The 17158-nt window shown below is 49.6% G+C and overlaps 1 protein-coding gene across 1 annotated transcript; it reads right to left on the reverse strand.

Annotated features, from left to right (window-relative positions):
* Positions 1–2453: 2453 nt before the first annotated feature.
* On the reverse strand, positions 2454–14562 carry LOC137141838 (stonustoxin subunit alpha-like). The gene is made up of 3 exons (XM_067530922.1): positions 14466–14562; positions 5693–7740; positions 2454–2648 (listed from the first exon to the last, which is right to left on the reverse strand). Exons 1-3 carry the CDS (start codon positions 14560–14562, stop codon positions 2454–2456), a joined length of 2340 nt encoding a protein of 779 aa, XP_067387023.1.
* Positions 14563–17158: the final 2596 nt, after the last annotated feature.

Consider the following 17158-nt stretch of genomic DNA (forward strand, 5'->3'; position numbering starts at 1 on the left):
TGTATGAGGCACTGCTAGCCCTACAGCCCCTCAGTCCCTTCTTTCTGCCAACTCCGGCAGTGGGGACGGGGGCTGGGTTGTGGAATGGACATGAGCAACACATCTCGAAGAACAGCAGTTACTGGTAAGTAACCTTGTTTTCTTCTTCGAGTGATTGCTCATGTCCATTCCACTGTAGGTGACTAACAAGCAGCACCTTGGAGGTGGGCCAGAGTTACCGGTGAGCTGCCCTCAGCACGGCTCTGCCGAATCCCATGTCTTCTCTCGCCTGCTGGATGATGGTGTAGTGGGACATGAAGGTGTGCACCAACAACCAGGTGGTGGCTTTGCAGATGTCCTGCAGGTGCCCTCTCTCCAGGAAGGCTGTAGATGAGGCTTGAGCTCTGGTTGAGTGCACTGTGATGGTTCCTGAAGCGGCACCTTCACCTTCTCGTAGCAGAACTTGATGCATGATGTGATCCACGAGGAGATGCGCTGAGTGGAGACAGGTGAGACTTTCATCTGGTCCGCCACTGCAATGAAGAGCTGCATCAATTTCCGGAACGGCTTTGTTGTCTCAATGTAGTAGGTCAGGGCTCGTCTCACGTCCAGTGAATGCCATCTCTTCTCCTCCTCCAAACCATGAGGTTTGGGAAAAAACACAGGGAGAAAAATATCTTGGTTACAATGAAATTGGGAAACCACCTTGGATAGGAAGGCTAGATGCAGCTTCAGCTGAACCTTATCCTTATAGAATACTGTATTAGGGGGCTCCAAGGTCAAGGCCCGAATCTGGAGACCCTCCTTGCTGAGGTAATGGCCACCAGGAAGGCTACCTTCCATGAAAGCAGGATCAGAGGACATGAAGCCATGGGTTTGAAGGGGGGCCCCGTGAGTCTCGAGAGGACCAGGTTGAGATCCCAGGGAGGCACCGGGTCATGGACCTGCAGATAAAGCCTCTCCACCCCCTTGAGGAACCTGACTGACATGGGATGGGAGAACAGCGATCTCCCCTCTAGTGGCTGATGGAAGGCCGAAATGGCCGCCAGGTGAACCTTCAACGAGGCCAGCGCCAGACCTTGGAGCTTTAGCTGGAGCAGTTACTCCAGGATCGCCTGTATAGGCGAGAGACTGGGTGGAATACCCCAGGACTCTGCCCAACAGGTAAACCGCCTCCACTTAGCCCGATACGCGACCTGTGTGGAAGATTTCCTGCTCCGAGCAGGACTTGCTGGACCTGTACCAAGCAGGCTCTCTCTACCTCCATCAGCCACAGAGCCTCCAGGCCTTGAGGTGCAGGGAATACAGGTCCGGGTGCAACAGGCGACCTTGGTCCTGGGATAGAAGTTCATGCCGCCTTGTGAGCTCCAGGGCTGGGGTGATCGAAAGGTCCAGCAGCATGCTGAACCAGTGCTGTCTTGGCCAGGCCAGAGCGATGAGTATAACGTTCATCCTGTCCCTCTTTATTTTCAGCAGGACCTTGGGTAGGAGTGGAATGGGTGGGAATGCATACATGAAGGTCCCCGTCCAGTCCATGAGGAACGCGTCGGAAATCGACCCAGTTTTTCGACCAAATAGAACCCTTTCCCCCTTCTGCCTTAAGGGACCGTTTCTACCGCTCATATGTTGAGGAGGGTGTCCATCTCTTACAAGAGGAGTTGCTCATGAGAGGGGTCCCTGAAGAGAGACGGAGGGGGAGGGTTGTTGGGGGGGTAGATGTAAACTGTAGGGTGCAACCCCCTGAGAGTATCCCAAGGACCCAACGGTCCAAAGTGATATTTGTCCATTCGGGATGGAAGGGCCTTAACCTGTTTAGGAAGGGGCGGGGCAGATCCAGGAGAGCAGTCGGGGCGCCACCCTCGGGCGCACCATCAAAATTGTCTCCTCTGGTTGCCCGACCCACTGGGGGGCCCCTGTTGGGGATCTGAGGATGAGCTGGGTGGCTGGTTTCTCCTTCTAAACCCCCTATTCCTATCCCTATTCCTATAGGGTTGAAAAGGCCTGGGCAGAGGCCTTGTCTGCTGCTGCGCCTGGGGCCGTGACTGATGCCTGCAAAATTGGGGCGTGTACAGGCCCAGGGAGCAAAGCGTGGCCCTGGAGTCCTTCAGACTATGCAACTTCACATCGGTCTGGTCAGAGAATAGAGTCAACCCAAGAAATGGGAGGTCCTGAATAGACTGCTGCACCTTCTGGGACAGGCCCAAGGATTGCAGCCTCGAGCACCTTCTCATACAGATGGCGGAGGCTAAGGCCCTGCCCGCCAAGTCAGTAACATCACAGGACGTCTGGAGCGTCACAGGAAGACACCCCTGGAAAACCCCAAATCACTGGACCGGAGGGGCCGTGTACATCCTCGGCCCCAGGGACACTTCTGTGCTGGGGACCGCCCTCTCGACGCCTCCAACCTGGAGGACAATGAAGACTGCCTCCGTCACCGTGAACAGTGCCAACGAACAGAGGTGCACTCCGAAGAGCTAGAGGTACCAGAGCGTTGTCTCGGTACCGATGATTTCTGCTGATGCTTGCCTTGCAGCTCTGCAGACACCTTCGGTGACTGAGGTCGGCGCCGCCCCGAACTCCTCAGTGCCGAGCTGGACTCTGGCGACCAGGTTCCGCATCGTGGACTGCATGGTGCCGGGTACTCCGATGTCAACCAGGTTCTGCGCCGTCTAGGTACGGGCGAACTCCTCGGTGCTGGGGGTCTGGAGCGGGAACTGTCTGAGCGCTGCCTAGCAGACCTCGACTGGTGCCGCCTCCTGGCATGCGCTGCCTCCTGTGCCGGGGATCAATGTCAGCGCCAAGAGGGAGACTCCATGTCCTGTGCTGGAGCAGGTCAGCTCGACAACATCGACCTGGAACGACTGCTGGGGGAGCGGCTCTGCTCTACCCTTGGAGACCATCCAGCGGGAGATGTTCCTCCCCGTACCGGGGATCTCCACCACCATTCAGGGGGACCCAACGCGGGTTTTCCCCGTGACACCGGCCCCTTCTCCCTTGGCAGAGGAGGGGGCAGAGGTGGTGTAGGCAAGGCCAACAAAGCTCTTTCCGCCTGATAAGCCTCCGGTGTGGATGGCATCGGCAGGGGCACTCTCCCACTCCCAGGAGTTGGGGGAGGCTCCCTGACCGGAGATGCAGGCACCGGAGAAGTCTCGATGGGCCGGGTCCGGTGCATCTTCTTGACTTTAGCAAAGCTTTTGATATGGTCTCTCACGGTATTTTGGTTTCAGTTTCGGGCTCCAGCGTGCCGAACAAAGGCTGGGCCAAAGGGGTGTCCTCCTTGGAACTGTCACTAATGTAGTGCTTTTTACGCCTGGGGGCCAAGAACTGAGAAGCCAAAACAAATTTCGAAGGCCTCGCAGGGGTGGTGAAGGTATCCATGTTCCCCTTTCGGCATTTTTCCACGAGCTGTGAATCACGCGGTCTCAAAAACGAGACGCTTTAAAGGCCCCAAAACTTCCGGGGGCTGCGCCGCCGCCATCCGAACATCCCCATTGGTGCACCTTCCCTTCTGGGATGGCCTAAGCCTGCTCTGCTTGGGGGATGGGGACGTCCCGCTCCTCCCCCAGCCCTTTCTGGGCCAATCCCAGCTCTGGCACAAATTCAAACACCCTAGCTGGGCCAATCCCAGCTCTTGGCATGTAACATACACCGATTGGTGGAGGGGGTCGCACCGCCCACTTTCGATCAGGTGCCCATCTTGACCAGGAAGTCATAACTTGAAGAGGGATCGGATGTCAGGTGACCAGGTGGGTGGAACTTCCGGCGAAGGGTGTGGCTTCAGGGTCAAGGGGCGGGGCCTAAGGATCAAGGGGCGGAGCCTCTGTGGGTGGGGCCAGAAGTCAGGTGCCCGGATGAGGCGGAACTTCCGGTGACAGAGGCGGGTAAGGCGGGCCTTCTGGTCACGTCGACGGTTGAATGACAGTGCCCACTTTGTACTACTTATAACATCAAAACGTGTCCGGGATCATGTTCTGAGCATTCACTGATAACACAGCACCAGCAGTCGAGGGCCACACTTTAGCTTTCTGAGGGCTGCATGTTTGATATGTCTGTGTTAAAGTATAATTTTTTTAAAAACATTGATTTTTTTTAACCTTTTTTTCTAATACATAGCTACATCGTTGTCCTAGGTTTGCCATATTTGGTACCATTGTGTTCACAGGAGAAACGACTTTCTGATGAAACCCAGCTCGACCCATTTCCGACAACAAAGTATTCTCCAAACTTCCACCAACTGGCGGACCTGAAGCTGAGGGGGCAGCGAGACTCCACTGCCACACGTCCAAGGGTGACACCACTGAAATCATGATTCTGTAGATTTTTATGAGTCAAATGACATCTACCTTACCTTTCTATCACTAACTTTCCCATGGAATTACACATGCTCTCAGACTAGAAATAGCTAATGAGAGTCTGGGATGCATAAACGGGAATCTCATGTAGGAGTAGGAGGTTATTTTACCTCTTATTTGGCACTGGTGTAACATTGCTGGAATACTGTGTCCAGTTCTTGTACCAGCAATTCATGAAGAATGTTGATAAATTGCAGAGAGTTCAGAGAACAGCCACAAGGATGATGAAAGGATTAGAAAACCTGCCTTCAGGCGATAGATTCAATGAGTTCAATCTCTTTATCTTAATAAAGGGAAGGTTAAGGGGGGGACTTGATTACCGACTATTTAATAATGTGCTCTTCAATCTAGCAGAAAAGATATAACATGACCCAATGGGTGGAAGATGAAGCTAGACAAATTCTGACTGGAAATAAGGTATACATTTTTAACAGTTAGAGTAATTAACCACTGGAACAATTTATGAAGGGTCCTGGTGGCTTCTCCATCACTGACAATTTTTAAATCAAGATTGAATGCGTTTCTAAAATATCTGTTCTAGGAATTATTCTGGGGAAATTCTCTGCTCTGTGTTATACAGGAGGTCAGACCAGATGATCACAATGGTCCCTTCTGTTCTTGGAATCTATGAATCTATGGTTTAGCCTTTTGAAAATGCTGCTTGACATCTTATTAGAGTTGATTTTAAAATATTTATTTTGTATATTTTGACACGTGATGTAGGACAGCCCCCTCCCCCCATAATTTTGCAAAACTGAAAATTTAAATAAATGAAAATTGAAAAAAGGCTTGAAAACAAATATCGATATTATCCAGCCAAATTATAAAAAACACGTAAAAATTGAATTCTGCCAAGTCTATCGATTTATGACCTTGCCTTTGGCTTTGTCCAAATGAGCCTGCCCTAGAAGCATGGGTTTCAATGAGACTAAAGTTCTGTTGCTTGCCCAGAAAGGTGGCAGAGCTGAAGGAGGAAAGAGTGAACTGGTAGTGGAGGATGTCAGCATGATGGTGGGATTTCTACCAGATGCTCAGCCACAGCAGGAGCAGAGAAGGCAGATGGCGGGTTTGTCAGAGATGGGGGGTGGGCGGGTTGGCAGGGCAGACCCAGTGGTGTTTGAGAGGGGAAAAGAATCAAGAGCAGTGAAGAGTACAGAGTGGAGAGACAACGACCGAATCCGTGCAGGAGAGGGAAGAGTGGGAGTGAGGAGAGACTGCAGTAGAAGAAAAGTCATCAACATTGACAGACTGGAAGTCACAGTAGTACCAGGCACCAGGATGAGAGGGAGGGGTCAGGCGGGTGATATTGGAAATGTGCATTTGAGTAAGCACTACATACATTTATTTGCCTTTTCTCCTACCTTTAGAGTTGAAATAGACGTCTCCTTACTTGGATCACTCACAGCCCCATCTGCACACACAGCTGACACCCGGAATCTGTAAGGCGTCTCAGGAATCAGTCCTTCAACAATACAGAACTCTGTTTTCTTTCCTGTCCTTCGTTCCAGCCATTTGTCTTTCCCCTCCTGACTCGTATCTCCTGCCTCCTCTTTATATTCCACCTTGTACTCCCTTATACTGACTCCATCTCCAGTGACACTGGGATTCTGCCAGGTGAGGGTAATGGCAGCTGAATCTACAATAGTTGTTGACAGGTTTCCAGGAGGGCTGGTAGGAAGAGTCTTCACAGTACCACTCATGTCGCTGCTCTCGCTGAGCCCTGGTTTGCTCACTGCAGCGTATCGGAACTGGTACTCGGTGTTTGGATGTAGCTCGGTTACTGTGAATGTCTCTTGTTCGTTATTTACATTCACAGCTGTCCAGTTCTTCTGCTCCGCAATTGTGTACTGTACCTGATAGCCGGATATCACAGCCCTTCCATAGGCTGCTGGGTTAAACGTGAGCTGCACACTGTCATGTCTGATTTCATCAATCAGGGCAGGAAGAGGCTTTGATGGAGGCTCAAAGCTGGTGCTGACCAGCTCTCTGTTTTCATACAGGTAAATGGAAGCTCCGGGATTGTCCTTGTCTGGAACAGAGGCCACAACGAACCGGGTCTTCTCATCACATTTAATGACACAAGCAAAGTCAGAGAAGGACTTTACGGCTTGTTGTGCTTTTCTTCTTATCTCTTCTTCCTCAAACCACTGTTTGGATTTTGGTTTCTCCCAGGCAGAACTGGCTAATGCTGGATCATGAGTTTTCTTCATAAATTGTCTCCGCAGCCAAAGGTCCAATTCTGATAAATAGGATTCCTCGTTATGCAATGAAGTGAGTGCAAGAGAGACAACGAAGTCATGCCTGGGGCTGAGAACTGTTCGTTGTAGCTCGCTCCGGGAGGATACGACTTCCACCCCCTCTAGATCAGCAAGGTAGGAATTGACGAAATCCATCTCTTCCTGTTTCTTACCCAGAAATTCATTGAGTTGCTGGGCAGCGAATGGCGATTGGTCCTTGCTGGTTATAATGTCCACCAGGTCCCCTTCCTCTGCTCCACCGCCCCGGATAGAGGGCAACATTCTTGCTAGCTCTTTCTGGAAAGTCTGTTTGTATCGGTTACACAGACCTTTGAATTGCTGGATTTTCCTCTTGATTTCGGGGAAGGTTGAGGCAATTGGACTCTTCACCATGTCGTTACATCGCATGTCTAGCTCTGTCAGTTGCTCCAGGGCAGTTTGAACATCAAAGATCAGTGCTATGCTGATCTCACGCACCAGCTGAGCAGCTTTGGAATCCAGCTTGGTCAGCGGGTACAGCCAGACTCTCACTGGTACGGCCTTCTCCCCCTTGTCACCCAGCAGCTTTGGGAGGGTGGAATATATTTTCATGGCATCTTGGTAAGTAGCTGGATTGTTCTGAAGAGCAAAATCACCATAAAACTTGCAGCTAAATTTTTCAGCTTGTGCTTTTTCCTTGTCATCCATTTTGAGAGCTCCTTCCCCTTCGATGGAGACTAGGGGTATCTTTTTAATCATAACCTGGAGATTTCCCTGTATCTCTTGTATGTTCTCAGAAGAAGAAACTTCCTGATCAAAGACAAAGAAAGCCTGAGCCCCGTACAGCACAGCCGTGACCACATGGGTGGCCGTGCCTTGGTCAAATACTTCAGGGTAAGAGACATTCTGGCACCCTAAATGTTTCATGGTCAGCTGCTCAAACTTTGTTGTTGTTGAATACTGCAGAGTAACTCGGGCCTGATGTTGAGAGTTCTTGGTGTCATTTAAGTATTTGGCAGATCCATCTACTTTAACCAACCCCCCCAGAAAACTGGCCTTCAGCGATGCTGTGACATTGAGAGCAGAGGCCTTGTCTTCAATGGTGTCAGATGCAATGATCTCAAATTCAGTGTTGGGTTGTGGTTTTGTATCCACATTGTTTTGAAGTGTCTCCAGGTCCCATAAAGTGAACCCTGGAAAATCACAGATAGACATATGGTTAGTGACAGAAGAGAGAAGAATCTGATATGGTGACATATTTGTTCTCAAGGACTTTATCTGGAATTCAAATGCAGATAATAAATACAGAAAGTAGAATTAAGAACATAAGATCAGCCACACTGGGTCACACCAATGGTCCATCTCACCCAGTATCCTGTCTCTGACAGTGGCCGGTGCCAGATGCTTCAGAGGGAATGAACAGAGCAGTGCAAATAATAAGTAACCCGTCTCCTGTTGCCCATTCCCAGCTTCTGGAAGTTGGAAATTTTGGTACACCCAAAGCATGAGGTTGCGTCTATAACCATCTTGGCTAATAGCCTTTGATGAGCCTATCCTACTGGAACTTACCTAATTCTTGTTTTGAACCCAGTTAAGCTATGGCATATGAATTCCATGGCAGTGAATTCCACTGTTTGACAGTGCGTTGTGTGAAGAAGTACTTCCTTTCGTTTGTGTTAAACCTGCTGCCTATTAATTTCATTGGGTGCCCCTACGTCTTTTGTCATGTGAAGGAGTAAATAACACTTCTTTATTCACTTTCTCCACACCAGTCATGATGTTAGAGATCTCTATCATATTCCCCTTTAGTCGTCTCTTTTTTAAATTGAACAATTCCCGTTCTTTTAATCTCTCCTCATATGGAAGATGTTCCATATCCCTAATTATTTTTTTGCCTTCTGTGTACTTTTTCAATTCTAATATATCTTTTCAGAGATGGGGCAACTCATGCTGCATGCAGTATTCAGCTGTGGGCATACCGTGGATTTATATAGTGGCATTATAATTTCTGTTTTACCTATCCTTTTCCTAATGATTCCTAACATACTATTAACTTTTTTGACTGCCACTGCACATTGAGTGGATGTTTACAGAGGACTGTCCACAACACCAAGATTTTTCTTGCATGGTAATGGCCAATTTAGACCCTATGATTTTGTATTTATAGCTGGGATTATGTTTTCCAATGTGCATTACTTTGCATTTATCAATATTGCATTTCATCGGCCATTTTGTTGCCCAGCCACCCAGTTTAGTGCAATCCCTTTGGTATTCTAAGGCTGAACCCTTACCCTCAACAGCCTTCTTACTTTTTCCATTGCCCAGGCTTGGATTTCTGCTTTCGGAAGATTCAGGTTTTGCTGCTCTTGGGAATAGTTTCTTCACTGAGGTCATCTCTATTTAGAGATATACAATTCTTGTTAGCAACCGCCCCAGGTAAGGTTGAAACCTCACTTAGTTATAACCCCTTTTTATCTCCATTGCTGAACTTTTCTTTGGACTGAGACGAAGCAAGTTGAATGTTTTGGGTTTTTTTGTTTGTTTTTTGGAAAACTTGAAAATCAAAACCCTTTAAGCCATTGACCTTTAAATAATTAGTCATTTTCAGAGTCCTGGGTCCAGTTGAACTAGGCTCACCCAAGAGGGAAGAGGGGAAAAAGAACTTCCAAATCCATCAACGTCCACAACTTCTCCTCTGCTCCTGGTCCAATCCTCCCTGCCCAGTCTTCCCTCTCCTCCACTGTCTTTGCCACTGATATTCTCTACTCCACGCTCTCTTCCACACTTGGTCCATCTGACCCTCTCTCCTATCTCAAGATCTACTCTCCCAACATGGGGGTGAATAACTGTGGAGCTAAGATGATGTCTGATGCCATCACATTGCTCACTCTGCTGCTGTGTTATACCCCTTACCTCATCCAGTGTCTGTCCTGTCTTTGAGACACAGACCATCTGCTGCTGTGTGTTTGTATTGTGCCTAGTGCAATGCAGCCCCACGCTCCACTGTCTCTGCTCCTGCTCTCATCCAGCCAAGTGTATCTGGCAGAAGTCCCACTATCTGGCTGACCCCCTCCACTAAAAATTTACATTCTCCTTCTACATCTCTGCCATCTCCATAGCCAAGAAGCATTGCTTTGGCACCCTCATCGGATCCCACACCCACAATTCCAGGTGGCTCTTCAGGCCTTTGATTCTCTCCTTAAACCCTCCCTCTCTCTTTGCCCCTCATTTCTCTCCATTCAGGATTCCCTTTGTCAAAGAAGAATTGACAAGGTCTGATAGCACCTCTGCCTCCCTTCCCTGTACCTTCTTCTGCCATCACCCGCACCAAGGTTTCTTACATGCTTTCCTCCTCTGATCCCTCCAGCGACCCCAGCAGCTCCTTCCTATCCCATCTCCTGGTCATGGCTCCAATCTCACCCCTTCCTTCATCTTTCTGCTCTCCCTTGGTTCATCCTACTCACTTTACAAGCACACCTTAGTGTCTCCCTGTAGCAAGGTGCTGTGGCCTTCCTCAGAGCCTGGGTCCGAGGAAGGGCCACGATGCCCCTGCTGGGCAGATCAGGACACTGCAGGCCACAGACCACGGGAGCAGAGGGGCGGGGCCAGGACAGGATGGGGAGGTATAAAAGGCCGGCCTAGCAGCTCAGTTAAGGGGAAGTTGCTGACAGAGAAGTATGTACCTTCCCTGAGGCTGTGGTCTGGGCCTGACACAGGTCCCGTAGCTGTGCAGAGCAAACACCCCACCGACCGGAGCTTCAAGGGCCTGCCAGGGCTGCTGGGCCCTGGTGACTGGGAAGAGCTACCAGAGGCTGCTGACTGGGAGGGACCTCCCGAGGCCAGCCATGACCTAGAGGAGCTGCCCGTCGCCTGGCACCTGCCGGAGCTGCCAGAGCCCTGCGTGCTGGAGGACCCACCAGGACCCTGTGACCTGGAGGAGCTGCCATCCACTGATGGCCCTGAGGAGTTCCCAGACCTGCCGCCAGCCAACGGCGAGGGACTAGTGGGACTCCCGCTGGCTGTCTACCCCAGCGACTTGGAGGAAGACCCCTAGCTCCAGGTACCCAGGTTCAGGGTGGGAGGAAGTAGCCCAGGGGTGGCCGACTACAGTTTAGCTGAGCTTGTGGTTGCACCAGTGTCAGCCTGTTGTGGCTGGAGCCCCACTGACCCAGTGGCAGAATCCTTTTGCCACTGGTAGGGCCCTGGTTTGGGACACAGTGGAGTCGGGTGGGCCTGAGTCCTCCTCCCCCCTTTTCTAGCCACCCCAGGAGTGCTTGTCTCCTCAGATCTATTGCTACCGAAGATACTGAGCCGGGGACCCATAGACACCTTGCCAGCCCTGTCTGCTTGAGGGCTGGGGGCTACTGACTACTTTGGCTGCCCCACCCTGCCTGAGAGCCTGGGAGTTATAAACTACCTATCAGCTCTGCCCCACCTAGGAGCTGGGGACTAAAGACTCACCAACCCTAGCTTTTTCCCGCCGTAGCCAAGGCGCTGTGGTCTTCCTTGGAGCCCAGGCCTGAGGAAAAGCTGCAATCCCCCCGCTGGGCTGGGATGCACACGTACAAACCTCAGTAAAAAGTAATCCGTTCTTTGCCACCCTGTCAGCTACAGCCCTGGGCCAGATTCATCCCAGCACTGGCCCTGCGGCTGGTGCAGAGAGGTGGTTTGTACACTCAGGGCTGCCTTAACTTGTGCCCTGCTTCAGTGGTTCCTATGAGCCATTGCAGAGATGTAAGAATGCCCAGGCCACGTCTCCTCTAAGCCCAGGCCCGTAGCACTTCAGGTCACCCCTTCTCTCATGCGCCCAGGCACTAAGGAACCATGAGCAGAGCTGCCCTTGTCAGATTGTCTCACGTGTTATTGTTTGTGCTTGCAGACTCCTTGTTAGCTCCGCCCCACTTGGGGGCCTGGTGCTGAAGACTCATGTGAACCCCCTAACTTTCTCCTTTTTGCAGTGGGAGCCCAAAACTGGACACAATACTCCAAACGCGGCCTCATCAATGCCGAATAGAGGGGAATAATCACTTCCCTCGATCTGCTGGCAATGCTCCTCCTAATGCAGCCCAATATGCTATTAGCCTTCTTGACAACCAGGGCACACTGCTTACTCGTATCCAGCTTCTTGTCCACTGTAACCCTCCATTCCCTTTCTGCTGAACTTCTGCCTAGCCTGTGGTCCCCAGTCTATAGCTGTGCATGGGATTCTTCCATCCTAAGTGCAGGACTCTGCACTTGTTCTTGTTGAACCTCATCAGATTTCTTTTGGCCCAATCCTCCAGTTTGTTTAGGTCACTCTGTATCCTATCCCTACCTTCCAGGGTATCTACCACTCCCCCCAGCTTAGTGTCGTCCGCAAACTTGTTGAGGGTGCAATCCACCCCATCCTCCAGATCATTAATGAAGATATTGAACAAAACAGGCCCCAGCACCTACCCCTGGGGCACTCCACTTGTGACTGGCTGCCAATCAGAAATCGAGCCATTGATCACTACCCGTTGAACCCGATGATCTAGCCAGTTCTTTAACTTGCTGGCAAGAATTATGTGGGAGACAGTATCAAAAGCTTTGCTAAAGTCAAGATATATCACATCCACCACTTTCCCCACATCCACAGAGCCAGTCACCTCTGCACAGAAGGCAGGCGAAATTGAAGGCAAAAAAGCATTGCCACCCCCTGCTGCAAGACTGAGATACAGCTGATCCACATGGCCTTTGCTGAGGGGGGGGGACAGGCCTTTGCGGGGGCGAGGGGTGGCACAGGGCAGTCAAGCAGGATGGGGGTGCTGCAGGGGGCGCAGAGGGGTAGGTGGAGCTAGAGGGTACTCAGTGCTGGTTAGGGTTAGGGTTAGGGTTAACCCTAACCCTAACTCAGTGCTGGTACTTGGGGGGAGCCAGGGCGGGAGGGTGGGGGGTCCAGTGCTGGGCTGCAGGTTGGGGGGGAGGTCTGGCTGTCTGCCTCATGTTGTTTTTATCCCTGGGCGGTGCAGCACAGTGATCCCAGCACCAGGGGGAGGAGCCCAGGCACGTCACTGCGCAAGCACCCTTAGCACATTGCTCCATCCCCTGGGCTTTAATCCTCAGTTCATAGTTTTTTACCACCCCCCAAATTTTGCAGCTCTAGGTGACCACCTAATATGCCTAGTGGTTGCACCAGCCTGTATCTGTAGATAGTGCAAGGAAGAAGGAACCTACAGGGCCTTGAGTCAGCAAGGAAAATGTTGAAGAAAGCTCTCCAGGTGGGGGAGATACTGTAAGTCCAGCTGGGACCCTTTTGTGATTCCTCTCAAGGTTGCAACCCACAGTTTGGGAAGCACTGCCTTATGCTACTTATATCTGCTGTGAGCAGCACGTCCATCCTTCTGGTTGTTTGGACCCACAGGCTTGGTGTCACCTTTGATTCAGTCCTTTCCTTGGACTCTCACATCCAGCCTGTGTCTTCCTACACAACATCTTCAGATTCAGCCTTTCCTCTCATTTGGGGCTGGGAAGAGAGTGGAGTAGAGTCACCTGGCCAGTTGGTACCCAGTGCTGGGAGAGACCAGTGGAAATCTGTGATATTTTAGGCAGGCTCTTGGACCCAAAGCATTGGCCCAGTGCTGCTCAGTGCACAGACAGAGTGCCTGCTTGTGACTGACGGTGAGTGTCCCGGGCAGAGAGCTGCAATAGCAAAGCTGTAAGGCACTGAAGAGGGTAAGAGGGGACTCAATGCTGCACCAGTCTTGATTGGACCCTAGAATGTGAAAATCTGGGCGGGGCTGCAAGCACTTTGGAGAATAGTATTAGAATTCAAAGTGACCTCGACAAATGGGTGAATTGGTCTGAAATCAACAAGATGAAATTCAATAGAGACACATACAGAGAACTGCAATTAGGAAAGAAAAATCAAATGCACAAACAGCCACACAATGGGGAATAACTGGCGAGGTGGTGGAGCTTCTGCGAAGGGTCTGTGGGTTAGAGTGAATCACACATTGAATATGAGCCAACTATGTGATGCAGCTGCAAAAAAGGTCCCTATCATTCTTGGACATATTTACCGGAGTCTTGTCTGTAAGACACAGGAGGCAATTGTCTGCTCTACTCTGCACTGGTGAGACCTCGGCTGGAGAACTGTCTCCAGTTTTGGGTGCCACACTTTAAGAAAGACGTGGACAAAGTGGAAAAAGTCCAGAGGAGAGCAACAAAAATGATAAAAAAATTTGAGAAACCTGACTTAGGAGGAAAGGTTAAAAAAACTGGGCATGTTTAGTTTTGAGAAAAGAAGACTGAGGTGGAGACCTGAGAACCATCTTCCAATATGTTCAGGACTGTTATAAAAAGGACAGTGATCACTTGTTCTCCATGTCCACTGAAGGCAGGACAAGAAGTAATGAACTTAATCTGTAGCCAGGAAGGGTTAGGGAGTTAAATATTAGGGAAAACTTTCTTACTAGAAGGGTAGTTATGATCTGGTACAGGCTTCCAGGGAGGTTGTGGAATCCCTGTCACTGCAGGTGTTTAAGAACAGGTTGGACAAACACTTGTCAGGGATGGGCTAGGTTTACTTGGTCCTGACTCAGCACAAGGGGCTGGTTTGGATGATCTCCTGAAGTCCCTTCCAGCCCAACATGTATGTGATGCTGTGAGATAGGGCTGTACTCCAGTGCTGGACTGGTGGGAGTTCTATTAAACTGGGAAATCAAACATTTCATTTGTACACAGCTCTTTTCTTGCATGTCAGAAGGGCCACCATCCCAATGCACATACATCCTGCCCCATACAAAAACCCCACACCGTGACCCCTGTGTTAATGTGCTGGGCTGTTTCCATAAGCGTTTATGGGCCAGTTGTACGCAGCTCACTCTCTGCTATAAAGTGGTTCAGGAAGTGTCCCTTTCCTTCTTTCCCTCCCCAGTTCAGGGACTACCAGCATTACCTGGAATGAGGGTTTCATTGCGGCAGTCATACAGCATCCCCAGCTGGAAAGGGCGGCCCAGAGCAGGCATCTCAATTGTAGCATGTGACGCAGCCATGGTTTAATGTCCAAATGCTTTCCTCTGTGTCTCACCTACAAAAAATAATAGGAGTTAAACTGAAGCCCATCCGGGACCAGATTCAAACACGGCTCTTTGGTTGCCGATGTCAAACCTTTGCTGACCAGGTGCTCTGGTGCATCACAGTAACACACAGATTTGTGAGGATGACATTGCATCATTTCAGGGACACACTCAAGTGCATCATCGTGGAGCTCAAAGGAGCATGGAAAAGGGTTCTATGGACAGGCTGCATTTTCTCTATTTAATCCCATCTTTTTCTTATTACTATTTGTGTTGTTGTAGGGCACAGGGGCCCCATTTATGGACCGGGACCCCACTGGGCTAAGTATTGTACAAACACAAAACTGACCTGCCCCATGAAGCTGACAATCTAACTGTAGGACAAGAGACATCAGACAGAGACAGACACACAGGGGAGCACAAGGAAACCCTGAGACGACACTGGTCAGCAAGATGGGCAGTGGTCTCAGCACGCCAGCTGCTTCACCGTCGTCATGTTTTCTGAAGGCCTCATTGTCTGCTACGACTCACATTCCATTGTAGATCTCTGCTGCCGTTCCTTAGTTCTCCAGCAGCACCAGCTTTGTCCCTCTTGTTTCCCAGTGTGAGTTAGAATACGACCATCCAAGATGGATGCCTAATGTTCATGGCCCTGCCACAGTCACACTTCGTTTTAGTAAATGTCATGGCCTAGCGTTTAAAAACCTTGAATTTCACAGTTTCCGGTATTTAAATCTTAAATGTCATGATGTTGTAACAAAGCATGAATATATATTTAAAAACAGCAAAATATAGCCATGTAAAGCCCATGATAGCCCCCCCACAAGAGTGCTGACTCCCTCCATACCATGCTGCCCTTACCTGTGTGCTGCTGCTGGTGGTGGCGTTGACTTCAGAGCTGGGCACACCAGCTAGCAGCCCCCGCTGTCCGGCCACCCAGCTCAGAAGGCAGCACAGAAACACCCCCCAATAGCCTTGTGACCCCCTCTTTGGGTCAGGACCCCCGGTTTGCAGAACACTGATTAGTACAGGGTGAAAGTACACAAAAGACCAGATTTCGTGAGGGACACAAGATTTCCTAGTCAGTGACGTGTTTTTCACGATCCAGTATGGCCGTTCTAATGTAGGGCCCTACTAATGCCGGAGCTGGGATCCTCCCATGGCCATTAACGTTTCTGTTAGTGCAGAATGTTGATGCAAGAATCATATAAGTTTGTACAGCACCTAGCACAATGCGACCCTGACCTGGTTGGCTTCTAGGCACTATCACAATATACATATTACATGCTGAATAATTATAATCTAAATTGAGTAGATGAAAAATAAGAAGAACAACCATTTCTTCTTCACTAAACTGCTTCCCCAGAGCCACATAGCTGGAGTCACATGAATCTGTGATCTCCGAAAATTTCTAAAACAAGGTTCCCCAAGAAGGCATGAAGGCTGGAACCATCATCCTGCCCCACCCTGGCCAGCTATGCCCAGAGGGATTAACCCTAGGGTAGGCAGGAGGTGGTACAGCTTCCTGCCTTCATTCAGTCAGGGTTGCCACTCAGAAAGAACTTAGCATAAGAACACAAGAATGGTCTCACTGGGTCAGACCAATGGTCCATCGAGCCCAGTGTCTTGTCTGCCAACAGTGGCCAATGCCAGGTGCTTCAGAGGGAATGAACAGAACAGGCAATCATCCAGTGATCCATCCCCTGTTGTCCACTCTCTGCTTCTGGCAAACAGAGGCTAGGGACACTTCAGAGCATGGTTTTGCATCCCTGCCCATTCTGACTAATTGTCATTGATAGACCTATCCTCCATGAACTTGTCTAATTCTTTTTTGAACCCTGTTATAGTTTTGGCCTTCACAACATCCTCTGGCAAGGAGTTCCACAGGTTGACTGTGCATTGTGTGAAGAAATACTTCCTTTTGTTCCTTTTAAACCTGCTGCCTATTAATTTCTTTGGTGACCCCTACCTTTTATGTTATGAGAAGGAGTAAATAACACTTTCTTATTTACTTTCTCCACACCAGTCATGATTTTATAGACCTCTATCATATCCCCCCAGTTGTCTTTTTTCCAAGCTAAAAAGTCCCAGTTTTATTAATCTCTCCTTATACAGAAGCTGTTCCATATCCCTAATTATTTTTGTTGCCCTCTTCTGTACCTTTTCCATTCTATCTTATTATATATCCTTCTCTTAATGATTCCCAACATCTTGTTAGCTTTTTTGACTGCTGCTGCACATTGAGTGGCTGTTTTCAGAGAACTGTCCACAATGACTCCAAGATCTGTTGCTTGAGTGGTAATGGCTAATTTAGACCCCAGTATTTTATATATATAGTTGGGATTCTGTTTTCCAATGTGCATTACTTTTCATTTATCAACATTGAATGTCATCTGCCAATTTTTTGCCCAGTCACCCAGTTCTGTGAGATCTCTTTGTAACTCTTCACAGTCTGCTTTGGACTTAACTATCTTGAGTAGTTTTGTATCATCTGCCAGTTTTGCCACCTCACTGTTTATCCCTTTTCCCAGATCATTTATGAGTATGTTGAACAGCACTGGTCCCAGTACAG

Source organism: Emydura macquarii, unplaced genomic scaffold, assembly GCF_026122565.2.
Source record: "Emydura macquarii macquarii isolate MOO-44397 ecotype Brisbane River unplaced genomic scaffold, CSIRO-AGI_Emac_v2 contig_3121, whole genome shotgun sequence".
NCBI classification, from domain to species: Eukaryota; Metazoa; Chordata; order Testudines; family Chelidae; genus Emydura; species Emydura macquarii.